The 18,481-nt window shown below is 39.3% G+C and overlaps 1 protein-coding gene across 1 annotated transcript in view; it reads right to left on the bottom strand.

Annotated features, from left to right (window-relative positions):
• Nucleotides 1-13,472: 13,472 nt before the first annotated feature.
• celf6 (CUGBP Elav-like family member 6) overlaps nucleotides 13,473-18,481 on the bottom strand; it is a 111,477-nt gene continuing 106,468 nt past the window's right edge. The window contains exons 12-13 of the mRNA XM_028401043.1: nucleotides 16,396-16,545; nucleotides 13,473-13,542 (exon numbers count right to left, since the gene is read on the bottom strand). Coding sequence (XP_028256844.1) covers nucleotides 16,418-16,545 — 128 coding nt within the window. The 3' untranslated portion in view covers nucleotides 13,473-13,542; nucleotides 16,396-16,417. The remainder of the gene's footprint in view (nucleotides 13,543-16,395; nucleotides 16,546-18,481) is intronic.

Below are 18,481 nucleotides of genomic sequence, written 5' to 3'. Positions count from 1 at the left end.
GAACTTTGGATGTATGGTATATACAGCTGCTGTCACCAGGCAAATGATGAAATGACTGCTGTTGACAGTGTAATGTTGTTTCTGAATCTCAGTTGAAGTCTCCACTCACAATTCTGTTGGTCTTTATTAGGGGTCGAACGGTTCACCAAATCCACTGTTCAGTTCGTATCACGGTTCTGAGGTCACGGTTTGTGGCAGCTTTGCGCACGATTAGACGCAGAGTGATGTGGGTCTCCTCTCTGCTCTGCCTGCAGCTGAACCTGCTGCGTGAAGCTACCGAGACTTGATTTAAAAAAAAAAAAAAAAAAAAAAAGCTATGTATGTAGCTATAAATGTAGCGAGAGAGACGCCAAGTTGGCAACACTCGTCTCCATGCTATGGTAAAAATGCCTCCCTGCATTACTTGATGCGCATGTCCAGAACCGAACAGAACACTCGCCCCAAACCGAAACACGTGTACCGAACGGTTCAGATTTTTTTCCTGAACCGTCCCACCCCAGTCTTTATTGTTTGTCTTTATGCTACCTCATCTGTGATGTTTTAGTTGAATGTGTGTTTTCATAACCTTTAATGTTACTTCAGTCTGTGATAGGCTTTAAAAAATACAGAGTTGCTAGTGTTAAAGAAAACTGCAAACTCTAGATGGCAAATTCCAAACTGAAAAAAATGAAAGACATTCTGTCTTGTTTAAAGAAAACACATAAAGTCTTATGGGCTGAAAATGTTATAAACTTCCTGCTGGAAAGCAATGCAGACAGACAAATATGTCCCAGCTGTCTGCATCACCTCCTGTATCTTCAGCCTAAATCTCTTTTTGTCTCCTACTCAGCCATGTCTCCCACTGCATCCCTCTCTTTAATTATCTCCCTTTTCAATCCCAGCATCTTCAAGTCTCATCAATGCTTCTTAATTTCCATCAATACCTCTGCAGCCTAAGCTCTCCACACCTGTCCAGTCACCATGGCAACCTCACCTCTGACAACAAAGAGCTCTGTAAGACATGGCATGCTGTATTCCCCTTGATTAGATATTGATTAAGCTTTTGTAATACATAATAGGATCAAAGGGATTGTGCAGCTTTGCTTACCCAGGTCTTCTTCACACTTTCATTTAGTTATAATCTTTTGTTATTTAAGAATCTGCATGTTAAGAGGGATGGAATTGAAATTTGCTACCCTTTGTCATAGCCATTCAGAGGCTCCTTCAGGGACTTGTAGATACAAAAAAGACCTTTTAATACTCAGTTTTAAAATGATGAGGAGAATGCGGAACACAAATGCAAATTTTCAATTTAAAAAAATAAAGTGTTGACGACACACTTCGGTTTCTGAGTGGCGTAAGTTATGCTTAGTCTTTGCAACATGTTTCCCATTAAAGGACATGCTAATAGGCCCACTGGAGTGTGCAGAGGCTCCCGAATGCTTGAGTGTCCCTAATGGATGCATTGATAGATTAATGGACGATAAAAGTCAAATGCTAAATGCATGGTAAGTGACAAGAGATAAGTCAATATGGTAAATATTTGTGTAGGACATAGTCAAGAAGTTGAAAGGCCATTATTCACAATTACCTACAGACCAGCTATTCCTTGGTATAATGAGGCACATGACATGAATTTAAAAGCCTATGAAAGTAATGGTCTGGAGTACATTTCTGTCAATTACGTATTAATGTCAGCTGCAAAACAATCTGGAAGACATAGTAATAGGTCTGTATTTTTAATTAAATGGACCATGTGAGGAGAGAAAGTACATTATTAGCTGCCAATTTCATTTGCAGCACACTTTAAAAAGATATGCAACAGAAATATGTCCTTCACACATAAAGTGCATTTGTTGATATGATTGATGTGATATTAAAACCTTGAAGACACCTGCTTGAGGACAGTTGAAGGAGTGAGACTGATCTTTTTATCACCCGTTTTTTTTTATGTCCATCTGTGTTGTCAGTTGCGATATTTGAGCTTCATACTGTCCCCCCACCCATCTCAATCAGCATCAGCAATAAAGTAAATACACACAAGAAACACTCCATCCAGACAGGAGGAGGTTGTGTGTTTGTCAAATTTACACTGAAGATTTAGAAGGAATCAAGGCTGAGAGAAGAGCACAAAACCATTTTTCTTTTTCCAGACTGAGAGACTAGCTGAGTTAGAATTGAGGATAAACCCAGGAACTGCAAAGAACCATGTTTGGAACAATCTGACCTTTTTTTCACAACTCAAACAAGGATAAAGACAACAAAATGTAATAACTTTCCCCTATCCAATCCATACTTCATGATTATCCCTCACTCCAAAACATTGGAAAAAAATGGAACTGTCAAAAGAGTCTTGTTGTTCCATTTTCTTTCCCTTGGCCCCCCTCCTGGAGACAAACAAACAAACCCCTGTTAGCACATTTCATCAGCTTTAGGGGTTACAGAACAGATTGAGTATCGACAACGGTGGCTGTCGAGGCTTATGGCTCAAAGGCAACAGTAGAGGAAAATCTCAGGGGTAGGAGATGCAATCGAAAGGACCAAAATAATTCAGCAGGACTCACTCGAGGAACAATCCAGTTTGTCATGTGGAATCATGGAGTGTCTGCCGCACAATGAGGGAGGGTCCCCAGAGACTCAGCACGGGAGTCAACATGTGAATAGCCAAGAGTTAGTGTCCCAACTGGCCACTCTTTCCCTTTTTATCACCTGCAAATTTAGCATCCATAAATCTGTTTCCACATCAATGCTACTACACAGACACACCAGAGAGGCCCATAAACAAGAAGCGATGTTCAGTGTCTTGGGAAGGTTTGGTCATTGATGTGCCCAAGGGTGTCATACTCTATTCTGGGAGCAATTACTGTCACAGAGTTTTGATGTTTTCCTTCAGCTGTGATGGACAGTTGGACCTGCTGGAAATTGCAGAATTATGTTGATCTGCAACAAAACGTGTTAAATTAGCTCACATATTGTCCACAGGGAGTTCAGGTTAGTTGTGAGAACCAATACCGCGTGGTATTTTCTCTCCTCACAAGACAATCTGGTGACAGCAGGCCCACTCAGAGGGTTAACGAGGTAGGCGGGGGCTGTAGGCCATAAAAAGGACATTGGCCATAGGTTTCAATGTGACCTCACCCTGCTTACTATAAAGTCTGTGCCAATAAAACGCAGCAAGAGGAAAACCTCTGATTAATCGATTGACCTCCTGCTTCTTATTCACAGACAGCACCTCTTGCACCTGATTTTGTTTCTACTGTAACACCTCCACACGACCAGAGCTGAATATCCATTTCCCTTTAATCAATTCACAATTTATTCCCCTCCCTCTTCCAATCTCCCTTCCATTTATTATGCATTATTCGCCCTTTTTAAACGATTTTCTACTAACCGTCTCATCTAATTTGGTATTCGGATATGGTTAGCGCTGTTAGCTCAATTAATACAATGACATGTCCTAAATGCATTCTCTCCACAATCCAAGTGACAAGAGGACAGCGAACACCTCGCCTCTTTGCAAACAGGGTTATGCATGCACACCATGATGGATCCAAACCTTTAGGAATTATTTAATCAGGCTATGTGAATAGATAAAAAGGACAAAGCAGGCTCAATCTTCTACAGGACTGTGCTTTATTTTAGTCTAAGCAGAATATAATGAACTAGAGAACTACAGAGTTCAGGAGCACTATGTGGGAGATATCATCCCCAATCAGGGAAACGGACCCAAGCCAACGCTAATTCAAATTACATCTCTGTTTCAAACAAAATGAAAAGAAAACAGTAACTCAGTTTGTTCAGGTTGAATAATGAAAGATTATCCCATTCATTGTGTATTGAAATGACCTAAATATATTCTGATAAATTAATTTGGCATGACAACAAATGAAAACAGGGAAATCAGATCCTGAAGCTGGGAATGTAATGATTCATGATTTAAAAACAAAAACAAAAAAAACACTGCAAAATTACCTATATGATTAAATGAGAACACTTTAGAGGCTCTCACTTAATGCTTGATTAAAGCAAACTGCTCAGTTAGCTGAGTCTGTTTACATTTTGGTCCTTGTAACCAATGGAAATGGAGGTGGATGACCACATCCTTACTTGTGTCACAATGGGCTTGAAGCAACACAGACTCTGGCAAAGTGTTTGATTCAAAGAGCATTTGGCATCCCCAGATTACAGTGTGTCTGACCACTGTTCACAGGTAGTACTGTCAGAAAGAACAGGCTGGGTTTAAGGCAGAATTCCCTCCTCACATTAACAAACCAACCAGACTGGAGTAAAGCAAAGTGGTGTCATCTACTGTTGGCATAATGTCTTAAGTGGATGGATTTTTAAATATTAAACGGTTGAAGAGACAGTCATTGTGGAACAGAGAACATGAAAATCAGAGATATGTCAATGATTGCATTAACCTTTCAAAAAAAAACAGAAAATACAGGCTTAAAGAAAAGAGCATTACAGCAAACATAGAACAGCATAGGTCCCAAAACCAATCTGATGGCAAAGTTGGATTTGTTTTCCACCTTAAATCAACAAAAGGCCTCAAATAAGATTCTTTTTGACATTTCAACTCAGTTGTGCAATGGACTCTTTTTCTGAATCCACATGACCAGTACCATCAATCATCCTTTTACAGTGCAGTTTGTTAATTCATGTATTGATTTAAGAGCTTTCAGTGAGCAAAATCTCTTTGAACTTGTCCATCCACAGGGGGATTCACACAGGGATTGTGAAGCAAAAAAATAAAGGAAAAAAAAGAGGAAAAATGATCAAAGCATATCCGAATAAACCTCATGACAATGGGTCTATCCCAGCTTCAACCGATAATAACAAAACAAAAGAGAGAGAAAATAAAGAACCATTTAGCAACATGAGTATAAAATCCCATTTTTGAACATCAGTGCTTCACTATACAAGAAATAAAATCATTCATCTTCTGTTTCTTATAAATTATTTCATATGTTCCTTTTCTTATTTTCATTGAAATATATTAACTATTCTTTTAACTGTTTTACATGTTTGAACATGATCTATTGTACGGCCTATAAAGAATGTTTAACAGAAGTAAAAAATAAGCTATATTGTATGTACAGATGTAATGCAGCTGTGTGGTCAGGAGAGCAGTGGCAGATTGGGTCAAGCAGGCAGGAGTTTCTGCTGGAATCTACAATAATTGCTTTCATTTGTTCCCTTCCTCCAGCCTCAACCTACCTAACCATAGTTTCAATGGTATTAAATGTTTAAATTCCAAAAGCGTTTATGTACATGTTGAATAAACTCTTATGTGGAGTTCTGTTTTGTAAAAGTAGCCTTTTTTTTGTTAAATGCTATGTAGCCCGAACTTTCACTTTAAAAGAATGTGAATGTGTGGCTGATGCTTTCTTTTTTCTTTTTTTCTTTTTCACACTGTCAAGTGGAAAGCATGCAGATGGATGAACTCTACTGTCACTGTCATATCTGTTCATCAGCCCCAATTGGACTAATCCAATTACCGCACAGGCGATCTTTCTTCTGTCAGAAAAATCATGACATGTCGGTGTACACAGAATCTTAATTAACGGATCACTTCAGGGGCCGTGGCTTCGGTCTGACACTAAGTCAAATGCTTGCTAAGCCTTGGTCCGACACTTAGGGTTGTAGGATGCATGCTCACAGCCCAAACCTAAGGGGCTTAAAAGGACTAAAACTCTCCTAAATCCCTGCACTGCTGTGGATACATTTTATAGTGACATCATTGTCCCACAGAGTTGGGCTTTTCAACACAAGTTGCTATACAACCGTCCTCTGTTTTCATATTTTATAGGCTATTTACATTAATATTAAAAAAAAGACTTTGTCTTCATTACTTTCAACTGTGTTGTTAAACATGATCAAACACCTTCTGTGATTCACTTTGATAGCTGGACAGTGGTATCGTTGTTTTTTTTTGTTTTTGCTACTCTTGGATTTGGATGATGATACTATAAATCCAAAGCATGATTTAGGTGGTTCATCAGCCCTTCTGCTGGTTCAGCACTGCCCACTATCGTACAGCTCCCTCTGTTCGACTGCTTGACCTCCTTTAGGATCAGGGGTAAGGCAAGGCTCTGAACCTCTCCACTAATCATGACATCATCATGCCTGATGCCCTGAGTATTGGGAGTGATTTTGTGGAGTTTCAGTTTAGCACACAGCACCCCCACCACCAGTGCCTATTTCCACCTCCATCTTTTTTTTTTCAACACAAAATCCCATTTCCACAGCAAAAACCTTTTCTGCGCTAAAGTGAGATGGCGGAAAAGCTCTCTCCCAAAGCAGCTATTAAATGAGAGGCATTAATTTCTTCCCTCCTGTCCAACAGGTTCCTTTAATTATCTCTCCACTTTCAGTCAATTACATTTCACTTCCTTTCCTTGACAATCACTGCTATTTTAGGGTGAGTGTTATGCACCCAGGGAGATGAGGATTCATGCTCTAGCAGTCCTGTGCTCTGTCCTGCCATTGGCTGGGACACAGTAAGTATACATGCTTCTCGAGAGGATGGGCATAGTGACAATTTAGAAAGCGGTTGAACTATGTATGTATCCCTCCCAATGTCGGCATTGGCAGAGAAGCAGATGTTCACTGAATAAGAACTTAATATAATGATGAGTTTTTATCTCTGTGGCATAATGTAGGAATAATTTAGGAATCTGGCCGAAAAGGGGGTATTTTGGAATTTTAGCCATTTCCTGTAAAACTATAATAAATGTTAATGACTCATGCTGCACTTAATTGCATCTAATGAAGCACTTTTTTTAATTTGATGTCCCTCCCTCCCCCTGCATCACACCAACAACACTGTACTGGCAGAGCTGATCTAATGGTGGGCGGTGCCTGCTCAGGCCTTTGAAGCTCAGAGCTCAGATTTTTGGGATTGGTACAGCGTCCCTAATCACCTTTTTTATGGAAACATGTGGACATAGCACTTTGCAAACTATTTCCATAAGCATTAGAGTTCTTAATGTTTTCGGAGCTATATTTTTTTGACACAGCCTCCTAGCATGCTTGATATTATAATTAATTAGATTAATTCTTCCTTTGGCTAAAATGCCAAGTTACATCCTTTCTTTTCAAATTTCTGAGTAAATATCAAATCACAGTTTGGCAACAGTTTGGTGAGTGCCTGCTGGGATGACATTTGTCACTGCTCTTAGAGGTGAAGCATAGCCTAAAAAAAAAACAGGCTAAGCAGGCAGTGGGTAAAATAGTGGGTAATAAGAGGAACTAAAAACAAACTTTTATTCTTGTTTCTAGTGCTTCTTTCACAGCTATTTCTGCTTGTAATGCATGTCACTTCAGCACCATTCTCCTTTGGGTGTAGAAGTAATGGAAGCACCCTTGTTCAAACTGTTGAAGTGCTGATTTCACATAGCCTAATTTAGCCCTGGCATAGCAAAGATGCTACATGAATGCTGCACTGTTAGCCAAGCGGACAGCAGGATACTAGGCTGAGTTGGGTTTTGTCTCACTGGGGATTCAACCTGCCATTAGTAGTGGGAACTAGTACTGCATCCGGTAGGAGAGACAGTTTAAGTGGAGCAGGGATGCATGGTTCATGTTGCAGAGTGTATTCTAGAGATCCCATGATGATCTTATCAACAATGAGCACAAATAGTTTGCAGAACATGGATTTGTTTCCACCTACCTTAGATAGGCATAGTATGGATGGTGTCATTTAACGCCAAAAGTTTTTTTTTTATTGAAAATGTGTTTTTAAAGCTGTAAATTGTTGGACCATATTTTAAATCTGAAGAATTACTGTATTTCAAAAATGTTCTTTTAGTGTTGGACACTGCTGTGCTTTGCAGGTGTCCCAGCAGGGATACAAGCAAGAGGGAAAAAAAAGTGTTGCAAGTTATTTTGTAAAAAGAATGGTGACTAGTTGACTGCTGAGATCCAATTTTGTGGCAGAAGAAGAACAACAATAACGCAGGCCACAATTGCATGATTGTTAGCTTCAACCCTGCAATAAGCAACTCTTGGTAAATATTATAAAGAAAACATTTGCTATCCCCCTTCTTCTTAAGATGTAATGCCAGTTTACACTACATTATTAACATCTTTCTATGATAAGGAGGGTTTTATTTTCTCTTCGGGTAAATTCGGCTGTATTATCGGTGCCAGGTCAGCTGTCAGCAGCCTTGCCAGGGAGTAGGCACAAACATAATTCTCTCTAATCTTCCTTCTGTCATCCATGTGCATGCAGGGGACCATCTCTCCCGTCATTTGGTCCAAGTGATTATCCTGGTGATTTTTCACTTGGTTGCTGCTAATGTATAGAGGCTGATGATTACAGTGTGATTAGAGGGAAAGGTGAAATAGCATGTCTAATGTGGTACAGGAGATAATTAAAGGGTAGTGAGCACAGACACTGGCCAGGTTGGAAAATTCTGTTCCAAAGGGGAGAGCTGCTAAACAGTTGTCCTGTGGTTTGGGAAAGGTCTGACTGCTCTTAGGACAATGGGAAAGCGAGGCAGCACATGGCATGCTGATATCAAGGACTGAAATTAAGACCTTCAGCTTATTTAAATGACAAAGGCAGTACATCAACAACTCTGGCACTTTTTATCAGTCTCTCCTTCAGTGATTTGGAACAGTTGTCTGAGAGAAAAAGAGGGAGGTAACAGCAAGAAGCAGAGTAGAGTCTTAGTAGTAAACATGCACCAGGTGGACTGGTATTTTTTAAAGAAAAAAAACACCGCTATATTAACCCTTAAATTCTTGTCTTTGGATCCATACAGCCCAGATCTATAATGTTTCACCACCATCAGTGGCTTGATTACAGCTTCTAATATTATCTGTCAAATTACTGGGTGTCAATTTCGAAGCATCATTTTAAAGGAACTGAGTGGGATGTTGAGATGTTGACTTCCGCTCCTCTCCCACTCTTTCCCTCCTCCTTGCCTAGCCCTGCCTCTTACTGCCAGCTGTCAGTGCTCAGAGAGGGCCGGTGTACGGATGTGAGCTGGATGTTCAGCTGAACAAACTGGGAAGTGCTCATAGTGACTGAAACGGCCTCGCTCCTCCCTGTAGACTTACACCAAACATATTGATCATGGTTTCAGAAAAGAGGCTCCTTCCAGACCCAGAAAACAGGCCAAATAAAGGCTACAGGATTCTAAATCAAAACATGACAGTGCCGGAGTGCTTTTACTCAGTCTGGCCTGGCGTCAGTGTCAGAGAAGTCACAGGAGAGCTGAAAGATGGTGAGGAGTGGCTGTTAGAATGAATTTAGATGTGGCCTGTTTAAGCTTTTTTCCATGTGTATAATATATGAAGGAAGCAGATCAAGGAGCATGTTAACAGTGGAATTTACATTACATTTGACAGAGCTACATAAGCTCTAAATGCCTGCACTCCTTTGCTGTCAATGCAGTAAATTGAATTTGTCTTCAGAGATGTTTGTTTTTATTTGCCAAGAGATAAAAAGGAATTTTTCTCAGTCTTTTCTCAGAGTTTTGAAGCTGCTCCAGTGGGAACATGCATCCTTAGCATGTTGCTTTCAGCAGTCCTGGGCATACTTTTGTTTTTTGCTTTGTTTTTTCTAGCCATACTCTGACACCACAAGGGCCAATTCATGACCAAACTGAGTTCACACTGCTGGCAGTTTCAGTAGCTGTCCTTTCCCCCACTTTGTTGTTCCTTGTATAACCATCTGCTTGTCCATCTTTTAACTGTCTCCTTTTTACCATTTGTGGCTTCATAATGCACACGTCATGTGTAATAGCAATATAAAAGGTTGAGAAAAAAAACATAAAAAATAAAACTGAAGATACCTCATGTCCATTTTACTTGGTCTTTACAGTGGATTGTCGCTTGAACACAAAGGCTAGCAAGAAGCCTTAAACATCTGCACCCTGTCCAGCACAGACATCAGTACGTTCAGCAGTCTTTTTGTCTCTCGTCATCCTCCCTCCCACTTACAGAACAGTCCGTTCGTAGCTGTCAGAGAGTGCGGTGACTTATACATCATGAAGAGCGAGATATCCAGTGGCTGATACCTTAATATCCAAGAGAAAGAGACTTGTGGTTGAACAGGGGCAGATGAACGTCACCCCTCCCCAACATCTTTCCCCTCCTTCTCATTTACGACTTCAAGTATTTTTTTTAAACAACAGCAAAAGTTAGCAAATCTACATTTTTTTCTAATCTACTTTACTATTCTACAACCTGGTGCTAAATCAGCATCCAGAGCAAATGATCAGCCCCTATACTACGATTCCATTTCTTTTTCTTTTTTTTATACATTATTTCCATTTTCTTTTATTCGTACTTACAGTAGGCCACTGGATATTGATTTAATGATTTTTTTTTGTCTACGAGTAAATTGTAATACTTGCAGCTACAAGGTATGAGTTTTTAAATATATATTTATATATTTATATATTTATATTCTTTTAAAAAGCGTTTAGTCCTTTGGTCCCTATTTCCTAAGGAATGATGCATGTAAGTTATCCTGGATTCTCCACTTCTCTCCTCTTCTTCTTGTTTTCTTCTTCGATCCAGAGCTTGCCCTGTCACAGAGCACAACACCTGTGTAGGCACAAAAACCAAAATGGCAGCAGGCTGGTGTGTGTGTGTGTGTGTAGTTGTGTGTGTGCGCGTGCACACGCATGAGTTTGCTTCAGTACTTGTGTTGGCATTTGCACTTATTTATACATGTACAAAGTATGTTTTTTTCTTTTCTTTTTTTTTTTTAAGTGTAGCATCTTTAAACGTGTGTTTGGTTTGCTTTCCGTGTTTATGTGTGTTTATCTATATCCTGTGTCAGTATGCATGCTTTGAGCATAATGAGTCTATAAAGGTTTGTTGTTTTTTTTTTCCCCATCATGTCTAAAAAACAGCAGCAAAAAGTTGGTCTCTGCAAAAAATCTTCTTCCACAGACGCCAAAGCAAAACAGGGAAAAAAGAGGCATTTGCGAAGAAAGAAAAAACTCAAATAAAACAAAAAATAAACAAAACAAAAACAAAAAAGAGACAACAACTCTGGGATCCTTCTCACAGTCACCCAATCTTTCAGCGGCGTTCCAGCAGGATCAAGGGACCACCCTTCCTTCATGATATGTAGCAGAGCAAGAAGTCTTTGTACTTTTACTGCACTTGTGGAAATAAGGTGTTGTGGCCCTTCATCCTGTGTCACAGAGAGAGAGAGAGAGAGAGAGAGGGAGAGAGGAGGGGAGAGAGAGAGAGAGAGAGAGAAAGAAACAGGGGAGAATAAGGAGAGTGGATTCAGTGAGGCTGTGGCAAACATGCTCAGGGTTGCTGGCTCCTGGTTATCACACAGACTGACAGGCACAGCCAACAGCATGAGAAACAGACGGGGAAGAGAGAAAAAAAAGGAGTGTGTCAATCACAACCAGAAATAAGTGGGCTAGAGGTAGGGTGGGAGATTTGTGTTTTAACCATATGGAACAGACATCTACACTGTGACAGCACTAATCCAAAGAAGGCCTAATTTAAACTGACTACATCTCCCTGCATGAAGAAAGAATGTTGCCTGAGATGTTGCTGTCATTCATCTTTTTGTTAATTCATAGAAAAAAGAAAAACTACAAAAGAACAAGAAGGAAACATAAAGAAAAGAAGACAGGCGTGTGTAAAAGTGTTAAATTGGTGTGATAATTAGAATGACAGAAAAAAATGATGGTTGTTCAATAAGAACAACATGTACATATTTCAAGAAATAGCCCCTAATTAGAATCCCATGAAAAAAAACAACCATCTTCTCTCTGCCTTTGTGTTGACTTGATGTACTGCACTGTTACTAAATGTGTCCGTGCTGTCGAGCTTTGGATATAAAAGATCTAGTTTACAGCCTATCATCCCTAATATGCTGTGAGCTATGATGTGGGTGAAGAAAGGCTACGAAATCGCAGCAAATCACTCTCCGGGAGTGAACATGAAAGGGTCTGACTTTGTGACGGGAATGCGGGCCCAGACTCTGCTCTTTGTTCTACCTTTCCATTCCTGTAAATGAGCTTGTTACCATTTCATAATAGATCTGCTTTTTAGATGGGAGAGCAGAGATTCAAACTTATTTCTAATGTTTGCCAAAGTGAGCCCAGCCATTAGCGACATAAAGCACTAACAGTCCCGATTACAGATGCTCTTTTTTTTATGAGACACTAGCAATTCTCCCTATATACATGTACCACAGAAGAAACACACAGTGGCTTTATAACTGAACATTTTTTTTAAGTAAACAGCTTCTTTAAAAAAGAACTCTTTCACCGCCAACTTTATCAGATGATGAAGAATATATTTTTCTTTATGTCCCCTTGTTTGTCACAGCATCATGCCCACCCTGGACCCCCACACTGCCACCTACTTAGATGGCTCTATAAAAGACACCTGGCAGTAAGGAGGCATAGTTGATGCCAGAAAAGCCTTATCCCTCCCGGCTTGCCTGGCTTAGACACCCCCCTGAGTTCATTGCGTAGACTACTGGAGGGAGAGTCACCCACAGGGCCTCTGAAAGAATTGGGCAGAATGAGTTCAACGAAAACGACTAACTCTTATCAGGGTTGGCCTGGAGGGTTATAGCAACAAACTCACTTGCAAGGAAAGGACCTTTTTCATGGATTCAGTGGCTGCCTTTTTTATTTATTTATGTAAGTCTAGTAGTTTATCCTGGGCATAATCTTCCTAAAATACAACAAGCAACAGGCAGTGGCAAATACTCATCCCTGTATTTGTATGTCTTTTTTGCACCCTGCTTACATCTCTCTGTACAGTATGGTGGACAGAATTTGGCCATGAGGGTCTGCAGTGCTGCCTGCAGCTCTTCTATCACGGTGTAATTGGTTTGCACCCTCATAAATAAATAAATGGGAAGTGATTCTCATGTTAGGCAAACAAAACAATCTTGCAGAAGTACTCCCTGTGCAGATGGAATCCACAGAGAAGTGGAGTGTCAACATTTGCCTGTGCTCTGTGTGTGTGAATGTTAGATTTAATTGGCTACACAAACATAGGGTCATCTTGGCCATCTCTCAGCTAAACAGCTGTCTATCAGAGGGAGAAAAAGGTCCTTTTTGCAAAGACGCAGACTTTACTAAATAAAAAAAAAATAGTTTGCTGGAAGAAAAAAAACACTGATGTAAATGTGAAGGAATAGTGAAATAGAAAATATACAGTACATCCATACACATGAACCCCACAAGAGAAAGTAAAACATCACAAGGGCACACGGTACAATAGCACAAAGGGTTGAAGGCCACTTCCAGTTATAATCAACCAACCAATTAGCACGTCAGTAACAGGTACCAGCCAAGAAAGGCATCGATTACTGCACTCCACAAACTGCCAATATACAATATATATCATATATATAAAAGGAGGGCAGACTATAAAGAGAGAGAGTTCAGAGATATCAATCAACTCCACGCCATGCAATGCAGTCACAGTCCCACCACATGACGTCATCCAAAAGAAAATGACACCATGGGTTCAACTTACAGCTGTGGGAACTTGGCCCCATGACAGGTGTGGGGAGGGGGATGTGTGGCTATAGCGGAGAAAGGCCACCTCACACTGTGATTGGCCGTGTCAGGTTGCCAGGTTGGTGGGGGTGCAAAAGAAGGAAAGAAACAGTGGGATTTTCTTTTCCTTAAGTCAAAATTCAAAGCACCCTTTTCCATATTTGTTCCACACTCGCGCTTATGCTGCCTGACAAATCAAATGAGGTTATTATGGGTATTACCATAAAACTGAAATAATGACAAGTAAAACAAAAAAACAGAACAAATAATCTTAAACACAGCACAGAAAAATACATTTTCTGTTTGTGTCTCAGTGTAGTGGTGGAATATTCTGAGCCTGACAACATTTGCAGGTTAAAAGGTTGAACTGATGTTTTTATATTCACAAAGATAACCCTTATTTCAGAAAGTTGTCCTGTCTACAGTAATTGGATTTGCTTTGCATTGTTTGCTATGAAGGTGGCTGTATAGTGAGGGCTTCAGCTTTTTTTTGCATTAAGTTTATCTTTAAGACACAGAATGCAATTTTGGAGTGGCAGGACTCCTGAGACCAGCAGAGGAGAATGTTTAACTTTCGAAGCACAATTCAGTGTTTGAGGAAGAAAGGGGAGTTGTTACCTAAGGTTTTAATCAATAATGTAGCTTAGATAGATTCTTTATTTACTCTGGATTCAGAGGTTTTGAATTGTGCGTAGTTTTGGTCAATTGTTTTTTTTCTTAACTCGACATCACAAGTGGTGTTTGACAAAAGTAAAACGCAGAGATGGATTAAACTGGACCAGAGACTAAGGGTGACATGAAAAACATACACACATACCAGTACGCTCACACACACCTCCTAAATTAAATGACAGAGTGTTATTGTGGAAAACATCTTTACTTGGAAGCAATCTGAGTAAATCTCAATGACTGTACTGTCATTCAGTGCTGTTACAGGATATTTTCCATTTGTCCCTCATTGATATGCTAAATCAAATTCACCCCACCCCTTTCTCTTTTCAGTGTGTCTGCTTTGAAAGCCTCTCCTCAATTAGCATGGCATAGCTCTATTCAAATGCTATCAGGGAACAGATAAAGGGAGCATCTATCATTTGTTTGGCATACCACCTTCCATTAATGCCATCCTGTGGCTTTTAAAGAGTCAAGTCTAAAACAAACAAATTATTACCATGCTTTTATTTGTGGAGTGATATAATCCTGGCTTATGTTATTGTAATGAAAAGTTGTCCAGCCAGTTGCGTGAGGAGAGCATGATTTTATATTATTTTTGCACTGGCAGCCATGGCTTGTAACAGATGGGCGATTATTATTTGAATCAAGTGTGACACTGTGAAATGAGTCTATTGAGGGATGGTGCTACTATAAGTAAACCCTTATTTTAATGTTTTGTAATGTTTTGACTTTTTATGGGTGAAAACAAAAGACACTTGACTAAAGGCATTTTCAGATCTTGGTGAGAGTCATCAGCAGTGCTATAACTATGCAGCTGAATTACACCCACAGCATTACATTATTATGATGTGGCTACTGCTTTGGTGAAACTACAGAGCAAATATGTGACACAAATAATAAAATAGAATAAAAACTATAATTAAAAAATGTACTTTTTATTACTATTCAAACATAACAGCCTGATCATTGCTCTGCGGTGTTTGGCTACTGCACAGTAATAATTACAGTACAGTAGCTTTTCCAGTGCACATAATCAATGTGATCATTTAGATAAATTGATAATCTTACATGGTCACAAATCTGCCAGGCTTCATATGATTTGTTAACAACAGTTGTTTATGTTTATGTACACTATTGTATTTGTACATATATTCCTATATCTCTATTTTCTAGTAAATAATTTTATACAGTTTTCTTTACTTTTAGAGATCTATGTACAGTGAAATTTCCCAGTTTAGGATTAATAAAGTACTTCTATTTATTTATTTATTTATTTGTCTTTAGGCCAATCAGAATCCAAAAAGAATAGGTAGGTGTAACAAAAGAGAGAGTTGGCACATAATGGAAGGTGATGATGGTCCAATATCTAAAAAAAAACCCTTTACTTTACAAATGACCACATCATTTTAGCATAGTGTGTAGACTTTTGCACAGAGAAACATGAATTACACATTATATAGAGCTGAGTTATAAATAAATATGTGTAATAGACCATCACCTTTTATTAAGTGTAGATAATCTTGAGAGTTGTTTAAAGTTTGGAAAAATCACTCATTGAACCCATCAAAGGTTTTTAAGAAGAGTTTGTGCATATTCATCTACTTCACTGTGAACATCCTGCATTTACTTATCTGACCTTATCAGCCACTTTGTATTATTGTGCATCTAGTCAATGACTTTTCCCATGAATCAAGGTCCAGCTTAGAGCTTACAAAACAGAAATCTAACTATTTTAGGAAAGACATTATTTTTTTCTTTGTATACATGTCTTTTTAACAACTTGCTTCCATTCACAACATTATCTTTAGCTGACGGGTAGTTATATTTGTGGTATTATTAGTATGATTAGGCAAAACTGTAATGAAATGTCGAATTTCTCTAAGATGCAATACTGGAAGGTTGGTAAATTATAATTTTGTCTTCATCTCCCTTGAAAATGTAGTCCTCATAATCTGTTTTAAAGCTGGTCAAAGCATATTGGGAGGAATTCATATAAATTCTGTGAAATTATTTTTTTCGTGGTTTATGAATTGCTCTGTGATTAATTAGGGTTACACTTCTTGTTAAAATGTTAAAACATGCATAAAATATATTCTCTTTTAAAAAGGGAGTAATATAATTTTGAGTAAATGTTAAGATTGTAATATTCCTGTCCACAAACAACAACAGTCTAAATTCATGACCAGGTTCCTCTAAGTGAAGTGCAGAGTTGTTGGAGCAGGTGTTACTGTACCTGGGTATGGACAGCAGATGAGTCAGTAAGGTCGGTTGGCATCTTTTGGCCGCTTTAGCTGCACCTTCAGCCTCTTCATGCCTATCTGAAAGCCATTCATGGCCTGGATAGCGGCTTGAGCACTGGACGGATTATCAAAACTCACAAAGCCTACAAAACAGAAGACGGAAGAAATAGGGACACACAAAATGGCAAAATAAAAAAAAAAAACACATGAAGGGAGAAGAATAGAGATATGAGAAAGAAACAGGAAGAAGAAAAGGAAATGTGGAGAAAAGACAGGCGAGATGAAAGAAAAGAGGAAAAAATACCCTTTTAACTCTCAACAATGACACAATAGGCCTTTGTTTTCTCTTTTCAGCAGATTAATGGAAAATCTCAGAATTAAACAGATTACATAAAATACCACAAAGGCTAATAACACAGATATTAAAAATCAAACGGAGAAGAGCTTTCAGAAACCCACAGTTTAACTTAAGCAGTGAACAAAAAACATGAAAAGGTGTTCAAAGATTAGAAGGAGAAAAAAGTCTTGTCGTGTCTGGATTTTCAGAGCATACTGGTGTCTGTAAATGTAACCTGAGTGTTTGAGCCTGACTGTGTGTGTGTGTGTGACTGAACATGTATCGAAGTAAAGAGCAAAGGGCAGTAAAAGGGCACGGGGGTCGTGACGAGATGCTAGGAACAAGGTGTGTAGGACGGAGGTGCCTGCTGCTCTGAGTTATCACCTGGGTGTCGAGGCGGAATGAGCCCACAGCTTTCCACACCGGGACTCCTTGCCGGCTCTTATCAGACACCTCTGTGATTGACGGCCGGAATTTTCCGCCTGCCAGCTGATTTGATCACACCGCTATGGGTCCAATTTAATTTGGGGGGAGAGGGCAGGCTTTTGTCAGTGCTGGTGAGATAAGGCTGCTGCGTTTACAAACCCTTTAAACAAACTGAGCAAGGAAGGGCCTGTCAGTTGGTAGTGATCCCCCTCCCAATCCTGCAAACACACACACTCGCAGTATCCCTGACTTAAATGAATCACCATACCTCACATTTACATCCACACGACAAAAAAGGTGATAGAATTCTGGGGGGCGAAGAAGGGCAAAGACGCAAACTCTTGAATCTGCATTAAAGTAATATTAAAAGTAAAATAATGTGCTTGAGCATGTTGCAGATTTCATCTGTTTTGTAACTGTTGGATGGTGTTTCACATTTTCAAGCAGCACTGACTGTTCAGTGCTCTGCAACTCTATACTCCAAACAGTACTACTGTTTGAGGTATTGCTTTCAACGCAACCACCTATATCAGCAGAAAGCTGTATGCACGCTGTAAAGTTATGCATTTTTAATAAAAACACAAGGTTGCACACATTACTGGGGGACAATAGGAAACACACAAGCTGAAGAGCAGGCTGAGCAGCTGAGTTTACTGCAGCTCAGTATTCTTACATTGCCTGCACTCAGGTGACACAAAGAGTTACATTCAGTGATGCTGCGGAGTGTACATTAATGTTACTAATGCCAAGCTCCAGGGAGGTGCTCCGGGTTTTCACATGTTGTTTAAGCATGGCTGTGAAAGATTAAGTGTTAACTGGTGGATATACATTACAGATTTACATCTGTACATTGGTAAAATAAATATGCATTTCCCAGTTTAAAAAAATGCAGAGCAGAAGTAGAAGCATTTACATCCTATTTTCCAAAGCCCTTTTTGGTATATAGCATCCTAGGTATCCAGGTATCTAAAAAGCAGAAAGCTTCCTGTTTTAGGTATGTGTAATTTCATTCTCTGAAGACCTTTGAAATGTATTTTTAAGCTAATTCCACTTAACAAGGTGAGCTTTGATCACTTTTAAAAGTCAATACTGAGTGACTAAATGCAGAGGATTAACACTAATGCTGTATCCATAGAGTCCCAAGTGAAAATAAGCACATCCATAGAAGCTTCCCAGCAGTGATTGTCTATGGCATATGTATTTTTGTAACGCAAAGTTACATCACCAAACAGTTTACTAAATTTTTTATTCTAGAGGTTTTGTGTACACACACTGTCTCACATTTAATATCTGATTATCTCCTCACAGAATCCCAA

Source organism: Parambassis ranga, chromosome 3 (genome assembly GCF_900634625.1).
Source record: "Parambassis ranga chromosome 3, fParRan2.1, whole genome shotgun sequence".
Lineage (NCBI taxonomy): Eukaryota > Metazoa > Chordata > Actinopteri > Ambassidae > Parambassis > Parambassis ranga.
The sequence above is the reverse complement of the archived record's forward strand: the minus strand, read 5'-3'. Positions and strand labels throughout refer to the sequence as shown.